Source organism: Haliotis cracherodii, unplaced genomic scaffold, assembly GCF_022045235.1.
Source record: "Haliotis cracherodii isolate W230 unplaced genomic scaffold, xgHalCrac1.p SCAF_2, whole genome shotgun sequence".
In the NCBI taxonomy this organism is placed as follows: domain Eukaryota; kingdom Metazoa; phylum Mollusca; class Gastropoda; order Lepetellida; family Haliotidae; genus Haliotis; species Haliotis cracherodii.
In genome coordinates, this window is record NW_027266275.1 from 20,973,956 (window position 1) to 20,998,056 (window position 24,101).

At 41.0% G+C, this 24,101-nt stretch overlaps 1 protein-coding gene across 1 annotated transcript; it reads right to left on the minus strand.

The window, feature by feature from the left end:
* Positions 1–321: 321 nt before the first annotated feature.
* On the minus strand, positions 322–23,902 carry LOC139469055 (uncharacterized). The gene is made up of 10 exons (XM_071251184.1): positions 23,877–23,902; positions 15,368–15,589; positions 13,609–13,692; positions 13,278–13,366; positions 8,161–8,343; positions 6,681–6,818; positions 5,681–5,736; positions 4,649–4,785; positions 2,509–2,639; positions 322–640 (listed from the first exon to the last, which is right to left on the minus strand). Exons 2-10 carry the CDS (start codon positions 15,585–15,587, stop codon positions 476–478), a joined length of 1,203 nt encoding a protein of 400 aa, XP_071107285.1. The 5' UTR covers positions 15,588–15,589; positions 23,877–23,902; the 3' UTR covers positions 322–475.
* Between the last annotated feature and the right edge of the window lie 199 nt (positions 23,903–24,101).

Consider the following 24,101-nt stretch of genomic DNA (forward strand, 5'->3'; position numbering starts at 1 on the left):
TGATGCATTTCATCTATCCCATTTGTGTGAATCGATGCTCATGATGTCGATCACTGGATTTTCTGGTCCAGACTCGATTATGTACAGACTGCTGTCATATAGCTGGATTATTGCTGACTGCGGCGATAAACAACAAATAAACAAAATAAAAACTCTACCCTACAAACACTTGGTCCCAACCACTCACTCCTATTCCCGGTTCACAATGCAGGTATTGTCATCACTTCTGTGAGTATCAGCAGTAGAAGCCATTAGCTGAATTATGCCATCGGGATTCAGGGTAAGATTGGTCTTTGTAAACTTATGGTTACAGTCACTGGATTCAGGTCCAGACTCAGTTGGGATATTGCTGGAGTATTGCTGAGTGTTGCATTAAACAACAAACAAACAAACCCTTGCTGAATGACCATGTGGTAAAGCTCTGATACCTCCAACAAAAAGTTCAGTGCTGATCCTGAAGTATCATGCATTCTGATCACTGTGACAGTTCCGTGAGGACATACTGAAACTTGCTGATTGTGCGGTCCACATCCTCGTCAGTGATGTCATTGTGGGTGACCAGACGGACCCCGGTTTCTGAAAATGGTTGCATTAGTGCTGATACACTAGATCCTAGATGACCCCTCTCGGCATCCGTCACCTGGATAATAAAAATTTAAATGAAAATGCAGCTGTCGTAAACATTTCAGTTGGTTGGTTAGTTTGTTATTTAATGCCGCACTCAGCTATATTCCAGCTTTATGACAGGGGTCTGTAAATAATCGAGTCTGGACCAGACAATCCAGTGATTGATATCATGAGCATCGATCCACGCATTTGCGATTCAATGACATGCATCAACCAAATCAGCGAGCCTGACCACCTGATCCAGTTAGTTGCCTCTTACGACAAGCATAGTTGCCTTTTACAGCAAGCATGGGTTGCTGAAGACCTATTCTACCCCGGATCTTCACGGGTCCATAAACATTGCAAACTTCAGAAAAAAATTACAAGTACAACTGAAAGGATACTGGTCGGAAACTGATGAGCTCATTATGAATGACTGAAAACGACTATCAAGATAATATTGTCAGTATGCAAATCATCTAGCAGCACCATACATATATTTTGTTTGTTTGTTTGTTGTTTAACACCACACTCAGCAATATTCCAGCTATATGGTGGTAGCTTGTAAATAATCAGTTTACTGACACATGAGCAATGATCAATCAGCCAGGTGACAGCATGACCACGCAATCACATTGTGTCGCTGAGTACGACCAGTCGTAGAGTGTTGAGGACCAACTCTAATCCAGTTTCCTATGGAAGATGAAACCTGCTGTAAGAGTTCTCTGAAAGCATCAGCGTAAATATGTTCCCCCCTGAACATTTGTTCTGTTGGAATTGATACACCATGAGTTTTGTTCCTGTGCCTGGGTATATTGTTCCACTGTAACAAAACTCCTGGTATATCGATTCCAGCACAACAAATGTTCAGAACATACTTACACTCACAAAAGCTGTATGCAACATATTTTGGTCTGCTAAGACAGTGGGACTTGTCAAGTGAGCACCATTTCAACCATCAATTAGTGAGTGAGTGAGTTGGGTTTAACGCCGCTTTTAACAGTATTCCAGTTATATCACGGCGTGTCAGCTTAATGTGGGAGGAAAGCCCAAAGTTATGCAGGTCTCAGACGTTTACCACTTCGGTGAAACCCACGAGCACAGGTATGGTGCTGACAAACCTAGAAACAATCGGAGCGAACCGGGATTCATAACCACGATCATAGGTTTCTGGCGTGCCCAAGGGACGCAACTCTGCACAGCGAATCGCGGCGCCTTAGACGACTGGGCCACCCGTACCCCCCAACCATCAATTAATTATCTTTATTCATTATGACCCCATTCCACAACACAAACCCCATCCTGGCCTAGAAAATCCCTGCCTTTAGATAGAACACCTTGCTGTCATGATGGTCTTGCACTTTCAGATTGTTGTAGCAACGATATGACCGTGGTTTAACCAAGAGGTCTTGCAACAGCAGGAGCACCACTGTAAGTGGAGGGGAAACCACTCCTGTGCTGGCCACCAAGGAGCTATCTGTACCGTCCCTGCCAACTCCATCACTAACCTCCTGAATACTGAGAATGCACAGAAGTGTCAAAGGCATAAACCATCCGCCACGTTCTGACTGATTCCACAGGAACCATCTTGAAACTGTCAACCTTGGTCTCTCTGTTGAGCACAGAAAGGTCTGGTACCACTACATGTGAAGAGGTGTGAATAGAACCCTGGGATAGCATCTTTTCAGATCATGAGGCCCGTACTACAGAACGATCTTGGCACTAGGGTGGTCTAACTCTTTACATAGACTTACGATAATCGTGGTGGTAAGATCGCTTTGTGGAACAGGACCCTGGACCAGTCAACGGATGTACTTTCTCATGGTAGTCATCCATACTCAGGCCAGTTACTATTTTTCACAAAGAAATTTGCTAAAGATGTATGGGTTAGTAATCAGTTACCTGACTCATTCTCTGACACAGTTTATCCGGAGTTAACCCCCCTGACTTGGTCATCTCAATCATAAAAATGTTGGTCTGTACGCCAGGAACGTCGACTTCAACCACTTTGTTTGATGGGGATGCCATGATACCTGTAGTTAAAAAATATGAAAGTCTAAAAAAAGGCTTTCACGCAATTCAATATGTTCATCTTTTTGTTAGTTAATGAGGCCTCCTCATGTCTCAAGCCCTTCCACAGAACATGAATGTGGAAATGCCAACTGTCATGAAATTATGACACAAACAAACTACATAATTTTTGTTATAGATGCTATATAGAGGAACATGTTGTGTAAACTCAATATACACATCAATAGAGGTTATCACGCGAGTGTGTTTTGGGGTGGTAAATATCCTGCATTAGGAATAAACATTGTATTTAGCGAGCCTTGGCGAGCTAAATACATAGTGTTTATTCCTAATACAGGATATTTATCATCCCCAAACACACAAGCGAGATAACCTCTTAATCATATAATGTCATTCTATAATTCTGTGCTTGAAAATCGCTTCCCCTCTCTCACAAACATTACCGAAACATTGCGAGTTTTCCTGGAATGCGTGCATCAATATTTCTTACGTCACAGGGTAAGTGATGTGTCAGTCAGACAGTGACAGTAGCCAATATAGTTCCAACTGAAATCTGTTTCTTATACAGTAGCGAAGCAAAATATACGCAAAACAATGTTTGTACTTGTCTTTTGCGGCAATCCATCGGTCTGTCCGCTAGAGTAACTGCCCTTTGTCAAAGGTAAGCTACTCTAACCCTAGTCTATGAGACGTCACGGCCACATTCAGACGTTGTCGACAGTCGGCCTGTCCTGTCATAACGTAAGAAGTGCAGTCAGATGTACACACAGCGCCAAAACGAAACAAGGTAACAATTCAAACATATTTCGGCTACATCCAACTATTTTAATTTGTGGAAAAGGTTTCAAACCACAGAGGTCTACAAGCTATGGATACTGATTCTGCATGGCTAGGCCTAGTGCCCTCGCAAAATTGTTTCGAAATTTATATCTCCAAAGTTGCCCAAACCTATAAAATGACTTCGTTACGTCGCAGTTAGACACTGATTTTCAGTATATTAGACTGCTCTTTTGATCATTGTAGCAATTATCCCTGTAGTTTATCCAGATTCCCGGTGGTTAATTCTGACTCGATCGCCGAATGACAAGTGCGAAGCCATGTTTGTTTATAAACACTGAAAGTAGTCCCTACTTGACCTTTGATATTTGCATCTCTATCGGCATATGACCCCAACGGATATCGTTTTTATCCGTTGGCTTTATCCTGCCTGTGAAACCTACCCATTATATGATAAATATATGTATTTCTACAAAATACAGGGACAAAAATGAATTTTTCATTATTACTAAAAAGTCATATTTTCTAGTGGCCTCTACATTTTCTTATGGCGGAGTTATCTCCCTACAATATCACTTCTGAATTTGTTTGATGCTCAAGGTTTGTTTGTATCCTTGCATTTGTTACAGTCAGTGTTGGGTATGTATATAAATCCTAAGAGATTATGATGTAATGGTGTGACGTAGGTCGGGGTGTTAGTTTTAGGGTAACGGTTGAGAGAGTTATGGAGGGCTGAGCCGATTGTGTCTCTGTGTGTGTGCTATTGTCAGTTGCGTCTGATGATTTCACCACAGACTTATATATACCTAGAATAAATGTACAGATTGTTTCATCCTGTGTTCCTGGTGTAATTCCTATAATACTTTCCTTGTAACAGACAGATTGATGATACCCTTTTCAACTTCTGAATCCACAGGAATATTTGGGAATCAAACTGTGCATTAAGTGTGTCCATATGTTCATTTTTCATGTGTTTGTCCAGTTTACTGAGGCCAAAGTATATTTATCACTGAATTGCCTGATCCAGACTGATTATTTACAGGTTACAATCACATACCTAGACTATTTCTGAGTGCATCATTAAATAAACAAACAAACATATCTTGCAGGAGATCAATTCTAAGCCAGAATCACCATGGGAGCATCAACATAAGAAGCCCTTCCGCAAACATGCTAATGTTGGAAAGTAATTTCACTCATTGTGAATACACTCGGTGCACTCTTGTGATTATACCTTCAGCTATCTTCTTTGCCCTGGAGTGATCTTCATGGAGGCGAGGCACTATTGTATCAAGAGACGACAACATGGCTGCAGCAAGTATGCCTGCTTGTCTCATACCACCTCCCAGAGCTTTTCTTGTTCTCCGTGCCCTGAGAAGTATGCCAACATGACAATACATTAAAAATACATAAAAAATAACCGAGTTATACAAAAAGGCTGGAAGACGTAACGCAACACATGGCCTAAATATTTCACAATGGAATCCCTTCAAGGACAAGTCATCATTACAACATCTTGATTAAACATATCTTGCAAGACCAAACAATGTACTTACTTAAAAGTGATAGCGCCTATTTAATGCTTGTTAGAAAAGACCTACATCAAAGTCATTCATGAAATGACTGCTCAATGGTGATTTTCAAATCATAATTTATAAAAATTAGGTTTTCTTTCACTTAAAAACTTTTAACAATAAAATTTGATGGTTTCACTTAAAGTCAGTAATGTTCACATTTACAAATCATGCATCCCTTCTGACTTTTTATTTTCTAATTAAGTCGTCAAGTTAAGACTGGACACCTTGATATGACTGAAACAACAAAGATAAAGAGATAGCAGATTTAGAGTCTTTTTTTAGGACAGAGGCATGATGTTCTTTTAAGCGTTGATTGAGAGGTCTTGAAGTTAAAAAGGACTCTAAATCTGCTATCTCTGACCACATCCAAATACACCCCAGCCACAATATTAAGTGGGTCAATGTCGACATCTTAACAACAAACCAGAAAGACTTCAAGCTCAGAAAATTTAGAGAAGCCATTTGCATCAAAAGAATTCAGTTGTAGGCCAGTTTACTGCATGTTATATACATGAATGGTCGTTTGACAGCGAATGTCGTTACAATGCTCTAAACATTTCATTTGTTTGACCCCCAACCTCCAAACTCCCAACCCTATAATAAATGACAGTCCCTTAGCTCTTATCATGTGAATCTGGACTACAAGTTCACACTAGTGTGGTGCATGAAACTGTAACTTACATACTTACATGAAGATGAAGTCTTTTGTTCCAGCAAGTATAGAGCCAACTGGACATGCAAGCCCCTGCAAATGAGTACACATGATGCATGGGTGACAACATACAGTGGTAGTCCGACCATTACACTGCCATATAAGCTGAAAACTTTCTTCCAGCAAGTACTCTCTGAAGTACAAAGTTTAATTAATTTCAGAAATGAAAGGACCATGACCCTATCTGCTTTAAACTTCTACCCCAGGGTGCCATTGTACAAAACAACCTTAGCACCACAACTGTCGTGAGTCTATGTTAAGATATGGGAGTTACGATCACCTTAGCGCGAAGATCGCTTTGTACAATGGAACCCAGGATCACTGGACGAGCACCCTCTTTTGTTCAGACTCCTTACAGGTCAACCTATCCCAGGTCTACCTATCCCGACACACAAAGATCTGAGGACATCCAATTACAGGTCACATCAGAACGACCTTTCACAAACTTTGACCAACCAATGAAATTACTAAAACGAAGTTGACATAAGCCAAAAAGAAAGCAGCTTTCTGGCATAAGTTTTAAACTGGCGACTTACGTTCCAGATTATGCCTTGAAAAATATTTTTAAAAGAGTCATTGATTTAAAATTTGATAACTGAAAAAGAAAGTTCTGGAATGTCAAAAAATGTTCGAGATTGTATGGCAGCACTTCCCACGGGCCACGAAAAATCTCTTCCATTTCAAATGTTTATCCCATTGAAGTGAGAGATAGATGAATCAATCGTACTGCTCGTAGCTCTGGTTGGGAATCCCTCATGTTAACGTTTCAGAGGTTGCAAGATTAGAAAACACATTCAGACTTTCATGATCATATTTTAGCGATGCTCTGATTGGTGGGATGAAAGGTCATTCTGAGGTCATGGGTTGTTCTCAGATCTGTGTGCAGCGACAGCAAGCACTACGATTTGATTTTGAGAAGGAGGATCTCTGCTACTGTACCAGAAAACAGGTGCTTGTTGCAACTATCTTGTACTTACCTTTGAGAAACAAACACTGACAGAGTCCACATGTTGTACAATGTCCGAGACAGGCACATCCAGGGCTGTGGCCGCATTGAACACCCTGGCTCCGTCAAGGTGAAGTTTCACACCCTTCTCGTTCGCTAGACTCTTCACCTGGTAACATGTACATACATATCGAGGACTTACAAACCAAAACACTAATATTGACTGCATTGTCCATTATCCAGTATATTATAGTTCCATTAAAAAATGATCAATACTCTTGATCAATTTGCCACCACAGCTTCATTTTCATCCTGATTCAGATGACATGATACTAAAAATAACCATCCAATCAAATACATGTATGTTCATTTTTCGAAAAAAGATGGCCAAGATGATATTTAAACTTTATAGGTCCTGCAGTTTCAAGGGTTGCTGTAACTCTAGCTAAAAAGAGGTACAGAAAGGTAAAAGGTCACAGATTTATCAAACCTGTTGTGTGTCATTCCACAAACTACATAATAATGAATATAGCCATCATGTTTAAAATTCTACACACACACTATTTAGAGATACCATAGGTGGGACAGTATGGCAAATAAGTGGTATTTCTTTGCCCCCCCACTTGAGAGTATTTTCCTACCTCTGCTAGGTACCTCAGTGGTAATATTTTGCCCCCACACTTGAGAGTATTTTCCTACCTTTGCTAGGTACCTCAGTGGTAATATTTTGCCCCCACACTTGAGAGTATTTTCCTACCTCTGCTAGGTACCTCAGTGGTAATACTTTGCCCCCACACTTGAGAGTATTTTCCTACCTCTGCTAGGTAGCTCAGTGGTAATATTTTTCCCCCACACTTGAGAGTATTTTCCTACCTCTGCTAGGTAACTCAGTGGTAATACTTTGCCCCCACACTTGAGAGTATTTTCCTACCTCTGCTAGGTAGCTCAGTGGTAATATTTTGCCCCCACACTTGAGAGTATTTTCCTACCTCTGCTAGGTAGCTCAGTGGTAATACTTTGCCCCCAAACTTGAGAGTATTTTCCTACCTCTGCTAGGTAGCTCAGTGGTAATACTTTGCCCCCACACTTGAGAGTATTTTCCTACCTCTGCTAGGTAACTCAGTGGTAATACTTTGCCCCCACACTTGAGAGTATTTTCCTACCTCTGCTAGGTAGCTCAGTGGTAATATTTTGCCCCCACACTTGAGAGTATTTTCCTACCTCTGCTAGGTAGCTCAGTGGTAATACTTTGCCCCCACACTTGAGAGTATTTTCCTACCTCTGCTAGGTAGCTCAGTGGTAATACTTTGCCCCCCCACTTGAGAGTATTTTCCTACCTCTGCTAGGTAGCTCAGTGGTAATACTTTGCCCCCACACTTGAGAGTATTTTCCTACCTCTGCTAGGTAGCTCAGTGGTAATACTTTGCCCCCCCACTTGAGAGTATTTTCCTACCTCTGCTAGGTAGCTCAGTGGTAATACTTTGCCCCCAAACTTGAGAGTATTTTCCTACCTCTGCTAGGTAGCTCAGTGGTAATACTTTGCCCCCACACTTGTTTTGGGTATTTTCAAGACAGATGAGCTTGGTCCATGGGAGATGATCATCGTCCTTGACCCGAATACGATTGCGGATATCCTCCAGCAGGATCGTACCATCTGCCTGGTTGGGGGCTGTGTAACACTGTACCCCTGCAAACTGATCGCTTATAATTAGTAAAATCTAATAATTTTTTACATTTGTACACTTATCCTGCATTACTCCTCAATGCATTTACTGCTGTTATTTGACAGAAAGACGAACTGTGTAAGGTTCAGCTGCTAAAAAAAAGTTGTTCCAACCAGTAAGCAGCACCCTCGCACAGTCGGCACGTGGCCCGGAAGCGATGACATCACATAAGAACACATTACTGCTGCAAACCTAACATCTGAACATTGTGGGCAGGTAGTGCATCAAAGGTTGGGCACTTAGAGGTAGTAATGCAAGATAAGTATACAAATGTAAAAAATATGTATAACTCCTTTATGCATCTTTATCTGATGGTAAGGCAGGTGGGCATACCTTCAGATGTGATCCATGATAAACCCTTGTCAAGGTCCAATGTATCTGCGTCGCATCCAAGTGATGATAAGAAAATCCATGACCATTCTTGTCAGATGGAAACGAGCCACAGGAAAACCCAAATAGGTGACAGACATAGAATGAGGCAGGTAGCCAAAATCTAGAACTGACCTAAGAGCGAATGCAGAACACAGTAGAGCCCTCTAATCTTGGATGATGAACCACGGAGATTTCAACGGCCCCGCTCAGTGAATCAGAGAATGAGGGGTGTCGGGTATTGGTGACCTGTTGGGCTACCATCAGGGGACCAAAGCTGTGGTTGCCGGAGACATCTTCCAAGGCTACATCATGGAGGAACGGGCTGGAGAAGACAGGTTCGGATTGCCAAAAGCAGCCTTCCATGATCGATTTGATGGAGTAGGTACTGTGAAGAGCCATGGTAGATACTGCTCTGATCTCGTGGGGGTTGTCCTATCCGTTAGCTTGTAGGATGACCACAAGGAAATAGTATTTCAGCTGACCTCTGTCTGCGACGAATGAGATACCAGCAGAAAAGGTATTTCCTAGACTTTTGTAAGGCTTTCGATCGTCATAGGAAAACCCTCATCGTCTGCACCCCAGAAAAGCGTACACGCTTAATCCTTCCCAGTGAACGCCGAGGGCGTTGACTGCCACTGCTGACGGATCCGGCACCATTGAGATGTAGGTTTTCAGGTGGCAGTTCTGGGATTTGGCAAACAGATCGATTTTCGTGGAGTCGATTTTGGGGCAGATCAGATGAACATGTCTGGGCTACAACTCGGTGGGAGCCACCTTGTCTGGTCTGGACAGAGCATCTGCCAGAACATTCTTGCAACGTGGAATGTGCTGAATGAGGAATTGCAGGTCCAGGCTGTCCACAAGGGCGAAGAAGCGGAAGTCTGGTTTAGCAGAGATGGAGAGTGGAAAGTACCCTGGTACCGGAGGTGATGTTGTCCATAGATATTGTAACCTAGGCCTGACATAGAGTGCTCTGCCAGTGAGTGACTGCCAGGATAAGCGCTTCTAGAAAGAGGTTGTTGCTATGCCAATGCAGTTGATCTCCACAAACAGGTGGAGCATGGGATGTAGCATGGTCAAGGAAACACTGTCAAAGACATTCGATTCCACCGTCCACCACTGCAGGTAAACCGGGAGGATGATAGGCATCTCCAGATCCTGGTGCTGAATGAAGGGGGCGAGAAACCGCTAGATAGGAAGGAGTATGAGTCGTCCCTGGCAGTCAGCTCTTCAGGATCCACGCGAGGAATTTTCTGATGTGGGCTGTTTATGTGGAAATTTCAAATAGTCCAGAGGTACACCGACACTGGCACATGCAGCACAATGTTAAAAGGCCCCATTGTATTTGAAAATGTGTGCCTTTTTTCAAATTTAGGGGCTAAAAGTACAAGGCCCCACTAGAATTATCCCTAGGTCTTGAGCCGAGGTGAGGAGACCTGATAACATCTGCTACTGGTGAAGAGTTGATGCAGGGCAGGACGGAGGTGGGTGAGAATCTTCAAATACCTGTCTCTGGGAACTTGACATCTTCCCGAGGCAAGGGAGTTAACTGACTTCAAAATTCCAGTTTCCACCCTTGCCGAACTAGGCTGGAAATACTGGGCTCGTCCGTTGCGCCACCAGTGGCTATTACCAATTATGTCCCTTCTAAGCCTCTCCTATGGACCAATCAGATTCCACCTCTAGTATCACTTGCGTTTGCTTCACACAAAATGGTGGCGCTCAGTCAGGACGATCTGATTGATAATCAAGATCTATATTGTGATAAAACGGATCTTACATCGCGAAATGCATCAAATCACGTGAGCACCTTGATTAAAAACATGACAAGATTTGGAAAAATCTGCTGACAACGAGTTGGCGGTGCACATGCTTTGCAAATCCTGCAATCGATCGAAATCTGCATGACAGATTTTGATTTCGGTGCGTGATTTTGATTGGACTGTGCATAGACTCGTTAGTCCAGACAAAGTGTAACTCAATAATACCAGCCTAGTTCGGCAAGGGTGGAAACTGGACTTTTATAGTCAGTTTACTCTCTTGCCTCGGGAAGATGGGAACTTGAAGGAGGTCCTGGTGTGTGAGAAAAAGGCTGCTGATGAACTGCAGATGGAAGGACGGAGTCAGTTCCCACTTGGTCTGGTTGACGATCTACTGCAGCTGATGGGAGAGTCGGAGGGTAAAATCCCTGTGGCGAAGTAGCAACCCCAGGTCCCGACGATTGAGGAGACAGTCATCTATGTTGGAGTCGAAGTTGACGTCCCTCAGTACCTCAGGGAGTACCTTAGGGAGGGAACGACAGAGGACAAGTGGTCAGCCAGCCAATCAGCAACCTTGGACATATGGGTGAGTGACTGTTGGAGTGATGACGGGATCGGGAAGAATTTTGGGATACAGAAGGAGATGAAGAGTCATGAGATGATCAAGGCTGATGAGAACCTGTAGCATACGGAGGCTAGGGGCGTAGGCGACACAATCGGCAATGCCACCAGAACCAACAAGAGAAGAGCTGTAAGGGGAGTAGTCAAAAGAGGCGCTGAGGCTGCTACTGGTGCCAGCATCGCAAGAAGCACCACCGATGCTGGCGCCACTGTCTGTTGAAACAAAGGACTGCATCCACTCCTGTACCCAGGCTGGGTCCATGAAGGAAAGCAGGAGTAAAGTTGAGGTGTCAATTGGAAAGTTGACTCTTGGCGACCAAGTAGAGGACCGTAAACAGTAGGCACCAGGAGCGTCGCAGATGTCAAAGATGAGTAGAGGAGCACAGGCGCCGAAGGAGTGTTGACACATCGAAGACAAGGAGAGGAGGTCAGGTGCCGGAAATGTCCCAGACCAGTTGAGGAGTGCAGGCATCGAAGGCACTGTGTCTTACATTTGGAAGACAATATATGTGCAAACAATTATGTAAAGAACAAGCATGGTATGCGAGCAAACAATAAGCTTTATTTCCACAGTGGATACACATCCGTTCGTGTAGCTGACAAAGCAGTAATGTGATCTTATGTGACATCATCTCATCCAGGTCATGTGCCGACTGTGCGAGGGTGCTGCCAGTTACTGGTTGGAACAACTTTTCTTTAGCAGCTGGACCTCACACAGTTCGTCTTTCTGTCAAAAAACAGCAGTAAATGATGCATTGAGGAGTAAAGCAGGATAAGTTAAAAAAATATGTCTATGTATATAGTGTGAAATATCTCAGTATCCCTATCCACCACCATCCATACCACTTTACCTCGATACAGCATCATCATCATCGTCATCATCATCGTCATCATCATCATCATCATCATCTTCTTCAACACTTCTGGACTAAGTTGACATCACTGTTACTACCCATCATCCTAAACTGATCACGAACAGCAACTGCTATAAGTCTAATCATCATCGGGTCACGCCCCAATTATGTTTCTAGATTTGTCAGCACCATACCCGTGCATGTGGGTTTAACCGAAGTGGTAAATGTCTGAGACCTGCATCACTTCGGGCTTTCCTTCCACATTAAGCTGAGACGCCGTGATATAACTGGAATAATGTTAAAAGCGGCATAAAACCCATCTCACTCACTCACTAATCATCATCATTGCCACCATCATCACCTCAATTATCTTCAGATAGGCCTTTCCAAAACTGGAAACCTATAATCACATTTGCTGCACATCTGAACACCTGATGAATGATGACATTGCGTACAGTGGTCACATGTCCAGTATGAAGACACGACACAGAAAGTGCCACAGTCAAAAACTCAAGCGTTCTCCTGTTCTGCCCACTTCATTAGATTTCGACCACCAAATCTGTCGACCTCCCATATGCAGTTGTAGGCAAAAGGATCATGGCAACTTTGGTACACTCTGGCTTTCCTATCAGCTCGACGCTATATGGCTGAAAAAATGCTGATGCGACATTAAATTTTAATCACTCCTATCAGCTCATAGCAGCATAAGAGTTGCGTACCTGACCCCACTGATGTCGCAGTTCATGATGATCAAAACAAACACTAAAATCGCTTTGTGGAATGTGGCCCTTAAAACTGGGTCTGCCTGACCTGGGTTCGTCACATAACGCACGATGCTGTTGGTACCGATTAATTCGAGAGATGGTGCTCTGGGAGGCTTGAATATGCTCGCTAGAGACGACTGCAATTCTCCTGTTTCCGATTGTCCAATGACATGTATGTCTTCGCAGTTAAATAGCTGCTGACAGACACCTCACCTGTATGGATAGATCTATTCATGTTGTTTCCCATTCAGAACATGCACGAGCATCGATCCCATGGTTCTCATCAGGTGTGAATTTTTAGTTGTTTTACTTTTGGGTTTTGCAGTTGGTCATTGCTGTTTTGATGATTCTAACAATGACATTATCAATTTGTACATAATGACATCACACATACATTTATATAGTTTATGTGCTAATGTCTTTCAATATGTATGTCAATATCTTTTGGGGTAAGGGAAGAATATAACGATCCAGTTTACTATAATATTAGAATTCTGACATCATTGAATGTGTGAGCTATGAATTGCACCAACCTGTGCCATACTGCCAACTTCATACAGAAACATATGTGACCGATCACCCAAAATGGCTTCCTGGAATCGCCCTTGACAATGGTTGACCACTACAGGAAGGGGAACAGAAAGACAAAATGTTCGTTTTATTACAAGCAGACAACATAACATACACACTTTGACCTTGTTTTCCAGTATAAATTTCTAAAACAATCAGTAAAAGATATTACTTGGTTTGTTTTACTGTGATACTTTTACCAGAAGCCAAGTAGATCAGTTTTCATTTAGGAATTTGAATAATGCCCTTGAAATGAAAAATAGAAATATTCACTGAAGTCACTACAATAATAACCTGAAATAAGGTTGCCCATAGTTCCTGACGGTACCAGGAGAGAATCTTCAGTTCCAAACAAAGCGGAACATCTTCTTTGAAGTTCTGCCAACAGAATATCACATAAAGATTCTTGCTCTTTTATAGCAATGTGAATGCACATGTGTGTGTGGCTGCTTGTTATAGCCCGGACTAATGCCAGTACTATCATGCTAGCCCACTGAGGCACCATGTCACAGTTTAACATGAATATCCACCAAGACACAGTACTTCGAGCCAACCAGTTCTTAATTGTCTTAGGGCGGTCGGGTAGCCTAGTGGTCAAAGCGTTGGCTCGTCACGCCGAAGACCCGGGTTCGATTCCCGACATGGGTACAATGTGTGAAGCCCATTTCTGGTGTCCCCCGCCGTGATATTGCTGGAATATTGCTAAAAGCGGCGTAAAAAAACCATACTCACTTAATTGCCTTAGCCCTTTAATGCTGTGCACCAAGCATGGTAACAAGAAGTTCCATAATTTAACATGTTTAATTGCACTTCTAAAAGCTTTTAATGTGGCAAATGCCAACTTTGAGACAAAGGTACACAATTCTATAGTCAAGAAAGTCGTGATAATCGAGACAGTGCTATGCATTTTTATCTCGAATTTGAGATTAGTCTGTCTTACAGACCCTGATACAAATATATATCAAATACAGCCCATGCAAGTCTATAATGTTTGGCAAGTCTTGATTACTGCAGTATCAGATGAAGAGAGTCACTGGGCTCCCTTTTATCATATTTTTATAAGGATAACTGAACAACTGTTTTTTCTGTACGATATGTTCATTTCAGGGACTAGATGTTAGTCTAATTTGAGATAAGTAGTCAAATCTATGTACATATTTATATAGTGAGGGGGTTGGGAATGCACAATAGGTTTGAGATATCGGTACATTCAAGATAACAGGTCTCGAGATAACGGAGTCCGACTGTATTTTTCAACCAGGTCTTGTCATGCTTCCCTGGCGAAGACGACTACTCACGTCCATGAGTATGATGTCCCAGTCAGTGCATGAGGAATGACAAACCACATAAACACATTTTTCATTTTGCACCACAGAGTGATTAAGATGTTAAACAAAACAGACAAAACGCTTGTTTCAGATAACATGCTCTTACAAATAGGGTCAGTATGTATGAAAGTATCTTAAATTCAAATACTCTTAAAGTATTGATGACATAAGAATTATTATATTGTCAAGGCTGCATATATACTAAGGCTGCAACGAATAACCTATGAGGCGATTACACTTTGTATCACGAATATAGGGTAATGAATACGAATATTAATTCACGAATACATTAATAAGTCAGCATTTGATGTATTATTTGTCATATTCAGCATGTTCAGTGAGGCAACAACAACATAAATTATTTGCCATGGTTGGTTAATTATCTATATTATACATTTACATACTGCACTTGTCCAGGTACTTAGTCTTAGTATCTGCTCAAATGCTACAATGACCAGTGACCAAATTCCTGTCAAATCAAATACTATAAGAGTGTTGTCTTTAAAGAAACCTATGCATATCATATGTTCTTATGGACATTTTAGGTACAGGGTATGTAAATGCACATGATTGCATATTCATAAATATTCGATTCTAGTGGCAACGAATACCGAATTCAATTCAAGAATGGATACGGTTCGATTCCCCGGATACGCGAGTGAATCGTAACGGCCCTAATATATACCGTATTACATTGTAACTCAGTCACCCATTCTTCCACCTACCATTTACTGTAGGGTCTTCGCCCATGACATCATCACCAACTTCGGCAGTGGCCATGGCTTGTCGCATCGCTGTTGTTGGTTTAGTAACGGTGTCACTACGCAGGTCCACGATATGGCAGCCATTTTTAGTTGGCCTGGCGGAAGTGGAGCCATTGTAAGAACGCACTTGATTTTGCATCCTTAATTGCTGAAGGGCTGGTCTCACTAGCCGACTTGTCATATCTGGATTGTAATAATATTAACATGTTGGGTGCATTAGTTACACATACTGAATAGCACTCAGCTGGGAAAGTGATTGTTTTTGTTAAAACCTGAATATCTTCCATTTATGTTTCTCCCTCGAACATAACGAAGATTAAAATGATTAAGTGAAAATATATGAAATACTGGTATCAGATCTGTTCATTGACTATGACATCAAAAATTTATTTTCTCCAAAGTCGAAAGTTGATTAAATCATAATAATGCCCTAATGTTATTTGTCTCTAGCAAATATCAATACTTGGAATGTCCTTTTATTTCATCATAATAATCTATCAATTTATTATTATTAGTGCATCAAGCCAGATTATTATTATTATTCCACCAATATTTGAACCACAGATAACTCAATAACTACAGACTGGTTTCTGTCCAAACCTTTTATGTGTATGTAGACTGTTGAGTACCGAAACCAGAAAAATCCACAGGCCAATGGCCCAATGACCAAAGGTAGGTAATTATAAAATAACCCCTTTTTTCCTAGACATATTTTTCCCTATTGCTCCACAACCACTCATTCAATCACTGTCATAGTTTACATATATCTCCTGCTTTAGATGCTTAAGATTTTATTTGTTCGACTTTGGTTATTTGGCCAGCCATATTGGATTCAAGACTGTCAAGAGTGCATTTTTTGGGAGCATACTTTGTTTTGGGTCGTCCAAAGCCTACACCTTCCAAACTATGCTTCCAAACTACCAGTATTAGTATCTAAGATATACCGACATACTAAATACATCAAAGTGTGTCAGATGTTTCCCGACATCCCCTTTGGTTGCAGCCATATTGGATTCTACATCTGATCATACGTTTCTCATGAACATAACTTAATATATTGTTTCTTTAAATGTTCTGCAGGGGGGACAGGTGTTCAGTCGTCTAAGGAGCCGTGATTCGCTGTGCAGAGTTGCGTCCCTTGGTCACGCCAGAAACCTATGATTGTGGGTTCGAATCCCGGTTCGCCCCGATTATATTTCTTGGTTTGTCAGCACCATACCCGTGCTTGTGGGTTTCACCGAAGTGGTAAACGTCTGAGACCTGTGTCACTTCAGACTTTCCTCCCACATTAAGCTGACATGCCATGATATAACTGGAATACTGTTAAAGTGGCATTAAACCCATCTCACTCACTCCTTCAAATGTTCTGCACAGAAAACATTTTAAATGGGCAGTATGTATCAACATTATATGCTGCATCTCATTTTATTCTTGTTGCATGTCAAAAGTAACCCCGCTGGCTGATTTAGGGTTTTGCTACATATAACTCGCATACAAGATGCTGAGTAAAGATATTGTTGTTGTTGGTTGTTGGTTTGTTGTTTAACGCCGTACTCAGCAATATTCCAGCTATATGACGGCAGTCTGTAAATAATCGAGTCTGGACCAGACAATCCAGTGATTGATATCATGAGCATCGATCAACGTAATTGGGATCAATGACATGCATCAACCAAGCCAGCGAGCCTGACCACCTGATCCCGTTAGTCGCCTTTTACGACAAGCATAGTCACCTTTTACGGCAAGCATAGGTTGCTGAAGACCTAGTCTACCCCGGAATCTTCATGGGTCTAGTAGTAAAGATATTGAAAGAAGCGTCATATTATTAATATTAATTACATCAATGCTAGAGCCATGTGCAATGTTATTTTAAAATCCTCTGTTGTGGGAATGTTTTTTCTTAAAACTTGTGATCACTTTTCTGCTTATTATAAATCAAACCCTCATTGTTTTAAGTTTGGTTAGAGTGATAGGATCTTTTTTATGACTTAGTTTTAATGAAGGAAGGGCTACTTTTCAAACTGGAAGTGACAAAGTCCAAACAAGAACCATGGGACATTCTAACTTACCGTATTAGACGTAATGAGGACCTTGCTCTAATAAGCGCCCACGGCGATATTTGCTCATATATTGGCTAGTGAACAATCCCAATTAGCACCCCTTCCGATTGATCAATGTACACAAGACTTATTTATTTGTGTATAATACGCACTCGTGTGTTATATGCACCCTTAATTATGGGCAATTAAATTCTGAAAAAATATATCTGTCGTATATAAACATTTCAGGCTGTCAGCATAAACCACGAAATTTATCTTTCAACTCTGTTTTTTCCACCAAAATAATATTTTAATATGAGCCCCCTATTTCTAATTTTGAGAGCGCTCTGGGCGCTTATTACGTCAAATACGGTATTACAGGAATAATGTGTTTTCTGAAACCTTGTACTAATAGCTTAATTTGTAACAAAAGGGGCTAGCACCATGGGACTTTCTGCTATAAACTTTAAAGGCAATAAGAAGTATTTTCCGAAAAAGAAACTGACATATGTTACGAACAGGAGGTACTTATTACTTTCCAATAAACTTAGCAAGAAACATGGGTCTCTCTGACTTAAAATACTCATAGATTAAGAATGTGTGTTTTGGGAATCCTGTCCTGACAAGATCCAAACTGGAAGTTCAAATAACCTTCTTAAAAATGGAGCTTGAACCATTAAACTTTCTGGTTATAGCATCTAAAACGTAAATACACATGTATATGGTTTTTTTAACCGGAAGTTTGTAACAAGACCTGACATATTTATAAATGTCTGAAAGTTAAAGGGGAAGTGTACACGCAAAAATCACTTTCTTTCTTTTTCTAAACAAAACGCAATTTTAGAATTAGTTAGTATCTGTGTTTGAAAATATACACTCATTTTTTTTCAAAGTGAAAGTAGGAAGCTCACAATAGTGTGAAAGTGATATGCCGTTATGAGGCCTTCGTTTTACGAGCGAAATAGGCCTGAGTTATCCCCCTTAGATTATGACGTAATTGGTGCCAATTCAACTGGGTCCCTGTCTATTCTCAACGCAAAAGATATCAAGGACCAGTTTGCGGTAAAACAACATGGTCTACGACACACTCCGGCGCAGTGGTGACTCAGCATAACACAATTTTGGCTGGCATCTGAGATGCTAGAATCACAAAACTGTACCTACACCACGTGAAGCTGCTCTAACAAAGCATGATGACGTCATAATGTTTATCAATTGGCACCAATGACGTCATATTGCAAGGGGCATAAGCCATGGTGTTTTTGTTATGGAAATAGAACACTTGGTAAATGTGAAAAATATATATCGTTTTAGTGCAATAAATATGTTAATTAAATATGATGTTTTTATATTTTTGTCTATGATACTTCTATGTTAACACTTTTAATGTGGAAAAAGTACAAGAAAAAATGGTTCATTTCCGTGTGAACTTGCCCTTTAAGTAAACTAAAGCAATGAAGAATCTTTGTTCAGTGATTTTGCATGGCCGAATGACAGACCATCTATAATACTACAGAGCTCCAGATAAGCTTTTGGTGTTGTGGGTATTTTACCCATGCATTTTAAAATCATTGGGTATCAGTAATTCTACCTGCGTATTCAAATTTCTGTTACCCACTAGTTTTTACACATGTGGGTATTTAAGTTAAATATTTAAAAACACTATTCATCTAGTCCCTGCAAACTGGTGTCGTGTGGGTTCGACAGCTTTATAGGACTCAAAAATACCACGATACTTCCACAAGAAAGTGTGATGGCAAATGATCATGATGTAACTGTCATCGAGTTTGGCAAGGTTGACGGAATGCCCCTTTATAATTTCAAATTAAGTTGCTGATTTGCAAATCGAATACGCAGGGTTACTTCACAATATTTTGATGATACGCACAAGTTTTATTTTTGTAGCGTATCTGTAATGTTCGTTGCGTATTTGATACGCTTGGATTATATTTTACTGTGTATTTCTGCATTTCTGATGCGTATTTCACGCAGATACGCAGCTTATCTGGAGCTCTGATACTATTAATATCATTACCGTATTCGACGTAATAAGCACCCCGCTCTAATAAGTGATCACGGCAATATATGCAAATATATTGGCTAGTGAACAATCCCAATTAGCACCCCATCACACCATCCCGAAACTCCCTAAAACCAGAGCTGAAGTCGACATTGCAGCACCCTTGAGAGAGACCCATGGTGGTGAGCGGTTTCTGCTTTTTGGATTATGAAGCCAGATTCCCTCTTTCGCTGTGGAACCATCACCAGACATTCGGCCCAAGGACCAACAACAACCTGGAGGGTTTCCACAGATTGACAATCGACTTTCCAGACTGAAGGATCAGCTATCCCAGGGTGTCAAGACACCACTCCAGTTCTTGGCAAACTTCTGAAGATGGATTAAGGTTGTGTCAGTGTGACAACCTCGATGTGAACTGTGATGTGAACTGTGATATTAACTTTAACTGAACTCTAAGTGGCGAATATGTTAAAACAATGGATTTAATGGATGAATGAATTAAAATGTTGAATGAAATAAAGTAAAAAAGGGTATCAAGCATCTTGAGTCATTTCTTTTGTCTATAATAAGACAAGTCCATTTTCATGATAGGGGTTAATTACCTGATTAACATGTGCAACCAGGTATGACATTGTTGTTTTAAGGTGTCTCACAACTGGGCTGTCTTACTAATGGGAGGAGACCCCCCTTCCGACTGATCAAAGTGCACAAGCCTTATTTATTTGCGTACAATACGCACTTGTGTGTTATATGCACCCTTAAATATGGGCAATTAAAGTCTGGAAAAATATATTTGCTGTGTAGAATACGCACAGATTTTTCTTTTGTATAATTCCAGGCTGTCAGCAGTTTCTCACCAAAATTATTTTCTAATAAGAGCCACCTATTTCTTATTTTGAGAACGCTTATTACGTCGAATACAGTAAATTATTGTAATTATTATATTACTACACATTTTTCCAAAATAAAGAATATAGACGGCAGAGTGCACCAGGGGGCTGGTCATGTATTTTAGGGGAGGCGGGACCGGTGTGATTGCGCACCAGTACGTTTGTTTATTGTGTACACGTGTTAATTTGCTGGGTGTCCGGGTACAGCCACTGTCCGAGTACTGCCCCACCCGCTCTAGGTCATGAAATAGGCCTAATGACAAAGCAAAAGTGTGTGTCAGTCCTAGGGCCAATCTCACAGCCACCGCCACTCGTATTAAATCACCAGGCCCAAATTGAGGTCAGCGAAAAAGAATGTCAGTCGGTAATAGATTTCCCTGACTACGTTGTACAGTTATGGAGAACATGCAACAGGCGCGTGGCGGTTATGGCATCAACACCAGCAGCTGATCATGTAAACCCACATGACGGGCAAGCTCTGTGCAACACTTCCATGTGCCGGTGTCCTCACGTGTTATATTTACAAATCCAAAATACAAGCTCAGATGTGTATCACCCGAGACAATATCACTAGCACCGCAACAACACGAAGAGTAAGAGGCACTGTCTTTATATTTACAGTTATGCATCAAAGTAACTGAACCGTGTCTTCCTACCGTATTCAATGTTTGCTCCTGGAACCGTACAGACAGTGAGAACTTGCCGACTGCGCAAACGGAAATCGCGTGTGCGTTGACATTTAACCAGTCAAATAAAAGTTAATGGTTGACATTCGTCCAGATTTCTAAATATGTACAGGATAAATCAATAAATAAAATAATGACACACATGACAAAGGACAATACTTGAATCGTGTTGTGATGACTTATCAACCTTGACTGACCCGTGCGTTGTCAGCTGTAGAGTGCGATATGAAGATACAGCCCAAGCTCCTAAAATTGACCTCGTTTAGGCTAGATTTTGTTGTCACTGGTTAACCGTGATCTGACTAAAGTCGGCCGTGGAAGGTCAAATCAGAGCTAGATCTAGATCTACTTTTCTCAGCCTGAAAGACTGCACGACTTTGAAGGTGCCGACGTTGATACTGCGTGAACTCACACAAAGTGACAGTCCATTCTAACTGCTGGAAATTCGCTAGATCTGTGTGCAAGAAATAAATACAGGTGCGACGCAACCCTCATGGTGCCTGGCCGTCGGCTGGCTTTGCATACCGCCGAGTGCCGCACTGTGATGACGTCGCGGTTAAAAAAAAAGCGTATACATTGTATCAAAAAAGTTACAAAGATCTTATTCATTCACACAGTGTTACCAAATTGTATAACATGCAACTCGGGTTGATTGTCTTTCCAACGGTATCTAAAGTCAACAAATCATTGGTTGGTTTGTTGTTTAACGCAGCGCTCAGCAATATTCCAGCTAGATATGACGGCGGTCTGTAAATAATCGAGTCTGGATCAGACAATCCAATGATTAAATCATGAGCATCAATCCACGCAATTGGGATCGATGACATATGCATTAACCAAGTCAGTGAGCCTGACCACCCGATCCCGTTAGTCGCCTTTTACGACAAGCATAGTCGTCCTTTACAGCAAGCATGGGTTGCTGAAGACCTATTCTACCCCGGAATCTTCACGGGTGTTAACAAATCAAAGAGATCTATGCACTGCCTCGCCATCCACAAAAGTGCTGGCATTGTAAGTTTCCTACTTTTCCACATTAATTGTAATATGGAAGCACCAGCATGTGTCAAGTAAAGTACTACTACAAATGTAGTAAGAACCCTTGTTATAACTTATATGTGCTATAATTCATATCATTGGAAAGTATATATCCTAACGGTGATCGACAAATGATATGTCGAAGTACACATTCATTGAGAACTCTCCGTGATATATATTTACCGATAAAAATTCCCGATGAAATTGTAAGTTTTGGGCGTCAAATAGAAAATTGATGGTAGTGGCCGTGATTACTTCATATTTAGACTGTTTCAAAGATTATGATACAATACGAATGACAGCTTTGAATATATATCTTGAAAAGAACCCGTTACATTCATGTTGGTGTCAGTGGCCGTGCTCTTCCAGTAGTGATAAAAATAACTTCGGGGTAATTGACATAGGACATTTTCAAAGGACAAAATGTGAAAGATCGCTCAACAGCCCTAACAATACTCGCTCATTATCGGATATCATTATTATTTCTTAATAATTAACAAGATTATACGAATTAACGTACTACCACCCTAGAGTATATACACGTAGATTCAATCAAAATCGTTGAAACGTTTTCACGGGCAGCAAATCTATTTAACAAACCTATTTTCGATCACACACGTAACTCTGGTGCCATATGTCATTAAGCATTTCCTCGTTGTGCAATCACACAGACCGCTTATTTACACTTCGGGTGTTATGATGTGTTGTTAATAGTTTAAATCTAACTGATAATAAGTTTGAAACGAATGTTATTGGACAATATTAATACTTGAATTTGAAAGCTCAAGAAGCGTAGAGTAGGCTACATTTAATACGAAGAAACGATAACTTGCACAGGTCTCCAGCAACCCATGCTTGTCGTAAGAGGCGACTAACGGGATCGGGTGGTCAGGCTCGCTGATTTGGTTGATGCATGTCAATGCATCACGATTGCGTGGATCGATGCTCATGTTAGGGTAGGACAACACCCTGTTAACCAAGTCACGAAGCATGACCATTCGACCCATTGAAGTAAGTGCCAGCAGGTGAGGAGAAAATGGGAAGAGAATACATGTATCGGGAACTGACTGTGGCGAACACAGCCACAATACCCACTAGGTTAGAAATAACCGAGTTCATAAAAATCAGATGTGCACCTTTGCAAATATCACTTCTCGCGCTCCGTTCATTGCTTCCCGGCATTGTTGAGGTCATTCGAATCTCATTGTGACATAAGGATGGAATGACGTCACACAAGAAACAACGTCATAGCCGGAGATTGTTGACCTCTCTCTTAGATATTATTTTTTTTGTAACAGATTTTAAGAAATGATTTAAGTGAAATCACAAAAATCGCAATAAGAATATATCTATTAATATTGCAAATTTATCGAGTATAATATTGCAAATTACCCAAGCAGTTTCGTTTCGTGAATGAGTAAAATAACGTCGCATCAGCATTATTTCATCCATATAGTGACTACTCGTTTCGTTAGACCAGTATGACACACATGCTCGTACAATAATCTCTATTTATGCCATGAGTTAATATATTTCTCAGTCATAGTTTTCAGTTTATCATCGTCTTTCATTTAATCATTGTTACTTTTTAATACCGCGTTGCCATACTGTACGCGTTTTGTGGTTTAAGATATGAATATTGATTTTGTGAATGGAAAGTATACAATATTCTCTTTCAGTATTGAACATAATACAAATAATATGCAGTAGCACATCACATTTCCATCTCAAGAAATGGAACCGAACTTCTGCAAAATCTAACGACAAAATGTGAATTCTTTCAACCATGATTGTACTTACAGTGACGAGACGAGGTGTGAATCTCGACACGTTGCAAACTGTTGTTGTGCAAGCATTTCGCGAAGTGAGGTAACGTCACGAGCGTTTTCACGAGACTATACGTGTAACTTGTTCATTGGTACATACCTAAATGAGTGGAAAAATACTTTATGCCAGACTTGTTATTTCCAGACGCATGCAGTCTGACTCATATCATTGTAGTATTTAAATGGCTCTTTACTTAAA

Coding starts and splice junctions, on each gene's coding strand:
- LOC139469055 (XM_071251184.1), bottom strand. CDS start 15,587: ATGACAAGTCGGCTAGTGAGACCAGCCCTTCAGCAATTAAGGATGCAA. Junction 8,344..13,277: donor AAGTTGGCAGTATGGCACAG/GTTGGTGCAATT, acceptor ATAAGCGATCAG/TTTGCAGGGGTACAGTGTTA. Junction 2,640..4,648: donor GGCAAAGAAGATAGCTGAAG/GTATAATCACAA, acceptor TTTTAACTACAG/GTATCATGGCATCCCCATCA.